The following is a 6,186-nucleotide window of genomic DNA, read 5'->3' as shown; positions in this document are numbered from 1 at the left end:
AAAGATTCTAGATAAGTTTCCGGATATCCCAAGCCCCGGACAATTCCCATGTTTCTTACATTCTAATGAGCCCCTGAAGATTTGTGGTTCTAGCCATGACATATTTGCAGAGATAGTCTACTTTGTGACAGAATCATTTTAAAAATGAGCTTTGAGGTATAAAACATCACAGTATTACCTAATATGATACAATACCATGCTATGCAATATAAATAATGGAACAAAATGTACCGGTTTTATTTATGCAATATAAATAATGGAACAAAATGTACCGGTTTTATTTATGCAATATAAATAATGGAACAAAATGTACCAATTTTAAGTATACATTTTGTTGAGTTTTGATGAATTTATACATCTTATAACTACCACCATAATCAACATTTTCTTTATTCCAAAAAGTTCCCTTGTGTTCTTTCGTGGTCAACTTCCTAACAATTCTGGCAAACACTGATTGGTTTTCTTGCTCTATAGATTAAATTAGCATTTTCTAGAGTTTCCTATAAATAGGATTGTACTGAATGTCTCTTTTCTGAGTTCTGTGATTCAGAATGTTATGATTCAGCCGTGTTTTGTTTGTACTGGTAATCTGTTGCTTTTATTGCTTGAATATTTCATTGTAGGGACCTGTTGATTGACCCTAAACATTGGAGTGTCCAGCTTTTGGCTTCCAGCAATGAAGTTGCTAAGGACATTCCATGAACATGTCTGTACACATGTCCACACAAATGTGGACATTGTGTGGACATGTTTTAATTCTTGGGTAAGTACTTAGGAAAATCAATGAGTCGTGAGATTAGTATATATTTACTTTTCTGAAAGCTTGCAAAACTATTGTACTAATTGTTTATACCGTTCTGTATCACCACCCACAATGCTTAGGGGTTCCAGTTCCTTTACCTCCTTGCCAATATTCGGTGTTAAAGTTTTTTTTTTTTTTTTTTGCCTCTAAATAATTTTTTTTTTCCCAATTTATTTATTTTCAGAAAAACAGTATTCATTATTTTTTCACCACACCCAGTGCTCCATGCAAGCTGTGCCCTCTATAATACCCACCACCTGGTACCCCCAACCTCCCACCCCCCCGCCACTTCAAACCCCTCAGACTGTTTTTCAGAGTCCATAGTCTCTCATGGTTCACCTCCCCTTCCAATTTACCCAAATTCCCTACTACTCTCTAACGCCCCTTGTCCTCCATGCTATTGGTTATGCTCCACAAATGAGTGAAACCATATGATAATTGACTCTCTCTGCTTGACTGATTTCACTCAGCATAATCTCTTCCAGTCCCGTCCATGTTGCTACAAAAGTTGGATATTCGTCCTTTCTGATGGAGGCATAATACTCCATAGTGTATATGGACCACATCTTCCTTATCCATTCATCCGTTGAAGGGCATCTTGGCATCTCGGTGTTAAAGTTTTGATGTGAGCCATGGGAGTGGGTGTGTAGTGGTAACCTCATTGTTTTGTTTTTCATTTCTCTGATGGCTAATGATATGATATTGAACATCTTTAATGTGCTTTTCAACAATTTGTATATCCTTTGTGAAATGTCCAAATATTTTTCCAACTTAAAAAATGTCTTAGCATTGAGTTGTAAGAATTCTGTATATATTCTGAATACAAGCTTATACATATCCATGGTGAATATTTTCTTCCAGTCTGTGGCTTTCCTCGTTTTTCTAACATCTTTTGAAGAATGGAAGCTTTCATTTTTATGAAGTTAAATTTATGGCTTTTCTTATGGTTTCTGCTTTTTGTTTTGTATCTAAGAACTCTTGATTATTTCAACGTTGTGAAGATTTTTTAGTTTTGTCCAGAATTTTTCATTTTGGCTCTTACATGGAGGCCTTTGATGTATTTTGAATAATTTTCTGTGTATTGCATGAGGTAGGGTTTGTGGTTTATTTAATTGTTGTTTAATCATATAGATATCCAGTTGCTACAGCATTTGTTGAAAATATCATTGAGATATCTTAGAACATCATCAAAAACCAATTGACTGTTTATGTGTGACTCATTTTTGGACTGTTTTTGGTCCATTGAGTTGTGTGTAATATGAATACCATGCCACCTTGATTACTGTAGTCTCCAAATGAAATAGTCTAAGTCCTTTGTTCTTTTTTGAAATTGTTTGGCATTCTTGGTTCTTTGCATTTCCATATAAATTTTGGATTAGGATTTTTTTTATTATTATCCCAGTTAGAGGATTTGGGCATTCTAATCTTGTGTTGAATCATTGTGAATCCAGAAATTGGGACAAATTTGAGACCATGCTTAAGGAAGAATTTCATTGCATGTGATTTTGAATAGCTCTGGACCTAAAACACTGACTCGGATAGATTGCAATAATGGTGTGGTCACTGAGGAAGCTGGAGAAATAGAGATGGAGAGATTTCTTTCTGAATATCAGAAGGGTAGCTGTTTTATTTGCTTTTGAAATTACAAATTATGTTTTCAAGGCCCACAAATAAAGTCTGTGGGAAGTTGTAGACTTGGGGGGAAAAGATGGATGGAAGGAGAGATTTGGGAGCAATCTACATGGAAATAGTAACAGAAGAACATGATGGAACAGTGTGGAGAGAAAAGCAGGGGCCAAGTATTAAGCATAGAAGAGCATTTACAATTACTATGTGGATGAAGTGAGCAGATTCATGGAGGGTTATAACTACCTGAGCACTGAGAAGAGAGAGAGCTCGCATAGTGTCATGGAAACCAAGGTCACAGAAGGTTTCCAGGAGGAAGAATGTTTAGAAATGTCAAAAGAAGAAAAAACAAAATCTGACAGTTTTAGCCATGTTGACTCTGGTGACATTTGAGAGAACAGTTTGATGGAAGTGAACATGATGAAGTCAAATTTCAGGGAATTGGGGAGGGAGGGAGAGGAAGTGCGTTTTAGTTAGTGTGAAAATGAAAAGAGGGAGAACAATGGAATGGCCGCTGTGGAGACCCACAGGATCAGCTGCATGATCTCTGCATAGGATGGGCATTCCTTCTGATAAAGGGGACTAATGAGTGAATTATTTCTCAACATTATATCAAATCCAGTGTGCACCAGATTAAAAAAAAAAAAAGCCAGTTTAGCCCAAAGCATCTAGCAGATTCCTTCCTCCTCTTGTCTCAACTCTGGTGCTTGCAATATCATATCCATGCCTTGACTTAACTCTAGCATGCTCCTGTTGCAGTGGAGACAAAGCAATGTCCTCTCAGCACAATTCTCTCTTCCTGACTTCACCTCTTAAAAGGATGATGAGTCAGCAAAAGAGGTCTCTTCAGTGACACTTGAGTAAACAGTGAAGTGACCATGGCAGAAAGTCTGCTTTGAGGCTCTGATGACATGTTTGGAGCATATTAGCCCTCTGAAATGAAGTTTCCAGATTCAGAAACCAACTGAATGAAATGCCATATAAAAGGCCTTGGTGACTATTACCAAATCCAGTGACCACTTTTCCAAGTTCCTCTTTTCGGACTCCTCCATTCTGCCATATCATTCCCACTGAAACCCTCTTCTGTGTGTCACCTGGTTAACAGAGTTTGTTCTAAGTGGTGGGTGTCATTACCGGTGGGGACACAGGGCAGGACTTCCTCCTTGTAGTTTTCTTCCCTTTACATCAGTATGATGCATGTGAGGTAAGCATTTATTTAGCAGTCTTGGCCACACACAGGAAATGGTTTACTTCACAACGATAATGCACACGTGGGGAGCCCCAAGGAGGCACTGGTAGCTCTCTCTTCAGGTGCAAGTACCTCGGGTCTGGGCTCATTGGTCCTAAAAGAAAGAATTGGGCTCACTCACTTCAGGTATTATTGTCCCTTCCCGTACAGTCCAGTTGATGATGAAAATGTTTTTCTTGATGACTTCCTTTATTGCTTTCAGACACTGATCTAGCAAAATGCAGAGAAAGAACTTCACAGAAGTGACAGAATTCATCTTCCTGGGATTCTCAATCTTCGGAAAGCACCAGATAACACTTTTTGTGGTATTCCTTGCCATCTACATTTTAACTCTAACTGGTAATGTTGTCATTGTGACCATCATCCATGTTGACCGTCATCTCCACACTCCCATGTACTTCTTCCTGAGCACGTTGGCTAGTTCTGAGACTGTGTACACGCTGGTCAGTGTCCCACGAATGCTTTCCGGTCTCCTTTTCCATAACCAGCCCATTTCCTTGGCAGGCTGTGCAACTCAGATGTTCTTTTTTGTCATCTTGGCCACTAATAATTGCTTCTTGCTTACAGCAATGGGCTATGACCGCTATGTGGCCATCTGCAACCCCCTGAGATACACAGTCCTCATGAGCAAAGGAGTGTGTGCCATGCTTGTATGTGGGTCCTTTGGCACTGGCCTGGTTATGGCAGTTCTCCATGTGGCAGCCATGTTCAGTTTGTCCTTCTGTGGCACCGTGGTGGAGCACTTCTTCTGTGACATTTATCCAGTCATGAAACTCTCTTGTACTGATACCACTCTTAATGAGATGATCAATTATGGTGTCAGTTCTTTTGTGATCCTTGTCCCTGTGGGCTTGATCTTCATCTCCTATGTCTTCATCATCTCCACCATTCTCAAGATTGCCTCCACTGAGGGCCGGAAGAAGGCCTTTGCTACCTGCGCCTCCCACCTCACGGTGGTCATTGTCCACTATGGCTGTGCCTCTATTGCCTACCTCAAGCCCAAGTCTGAGAACTCCATAGAAGAAGACCTTCTTCTCTCTGTGACTTACACTATCATCACTCCCTTGCTGAACCCTGTTGTTTACAGTCTGAGAAACAAGGAGGTCAAGGATGCCCTACGCAGAGCTGTAGGCAAAAAACATTTCTCAACAGATTGAATCACCTTGTCAGGAGACCTTTAGCCCAGTGTAATGTGTGTCTGCTCACAAACATGCCGCAGTACACGAGTTCATCAAATACAGCTCTTCTCAAGAATAAGGTCAAACAGTAGAAACGCTTTTCTTTTTCATGCTCTGGAGACAAGGTAGAAAGCAGTTTTATGTTCTAGTGAATATTGTTCCTTAGATATGGGAATACTTCCAAGCCAGATTTAGGATTACTTGCTTGCCTCAGGATTTTGGTTTGGGAACCTCTTCTGGCCCTCACTTCATCTGGCTCCTCTCAGTCAAGTCCTTGACCTAGTCTGGTAAGGAGATGTGAAGAGGAGGCTGCTGGAACAGACACGGATGGGGTCTTAAGAAAACAAGCAGGAGAGACAGCCCAAGGATGGCTTTCATCCTCAGGAATTAAAACATTTGCCTTGTAGCAATCATTTCAGAAAGTGTTTCCTTAATTCTTGTTGATTGAAAAATGAACAGCTTCAGCAAAACTCACTTTATTACTCAAACGTGTAAGCTCTTCCAGCAGTACTCATTTCTATGTGTATCCCTACTTCTGTGGAATAAGGCAAAAACCCTTGTTCCCCAGAAGCTAGGCAGGGAGAGAACATATGGGTGGCATTTCTGTAACCATACTTTTATCCAGATACATTTTCCATAAAGATGTTTTTCCAACCTATGGATTTTTAACTGGTCTGTAGCACCTGCAGTGGATTTGAGGTTAGTAGTCAGGTATTGGCTGCACTCCTTCTAGAATCTGAAGAAGATGCCATTAAACTCCCTTCTCTCAGTAAACAGTTAAAACTTCATACTTCTCCTGTGTTTATATCAAAATAAGTATAACCATGTTATATTATTGTATACCCTTAAGGAGGAAGATTGTTTGAATATTTTTGTAGACCTTGTCATCAGAATTTATCTCTACCTAGACTGAGCTGGAAGATACTAAAATAGACAAGGAAACGTGTTTTCATACAATCCCGCTCCTCCCAGTTATTCCATCCCTATGTTGGCTCCTGCCCCTTACTTTCCATTTGTGTCTGTCTGTTCTGTGCCACTGGAATGGCACTGAAGCATCTTTTAGGTGAGCTGTAATTTTCTTCTGCTCTATAGATCCCTCTGAGGTCACTGGCTGAAGGCTGAGGGAGTCTTTGTGCAGCGTCCCCTGTGGCCGTCTGTCACAGTGGAGTGAGGTAGTCGCTGATGTCAGCTGATGACCAGCACTGCTCTCCCTCTGAAAGAGGGGTCCTGGTCCTGTAAGGAGTGCTTGGAGAGACCTCAGAGGGCATTTGAACTTTCTGAAATTATTACATCGTGAATACAAAGGTGAATGTGCCTTTTCCTTCATATTC

General features: G+C 40.3%; 1 protein-coding gene across 1 annotated transcript; it reads left to right on the top strand.

The window, feature by feature from the left end:
* Positions 1–3,895: 3,895 nt before the first annotated feature.
* On the top strand, positions 3,896–4,834 carry LOC122918878 (olfactory receptor 10J5). Its single transcript, XM_044267804.1, has one exon. The coding sequence runs from the start codon at positions 3,896–3,898 to the stop codon at positions 4,832–4,834; it is 939 nt and encodes a 312-aa protein (XP_044123739.1).
* Positions 4,835–6,186: the final 1,352 nt, after the last annotated feature.

Source organism: Neovison vison, chromosome 10 (genome assembly GCF_020171115.1).
Source record: "Neovison vison isolate M4711 chromosome 10, ASM_NN_V1, whole genome shotgun sequence".
In the NCBI taxonomy this organism is placed as follows: Eukaryota; Metazoa; Chordata; class Mammalia; order Carnivora; family Mustelidae; genus Neogale; species Neogale vison.
This window is presented reverse-complemented; position numbering and strand designations above follow the sequence as displayed.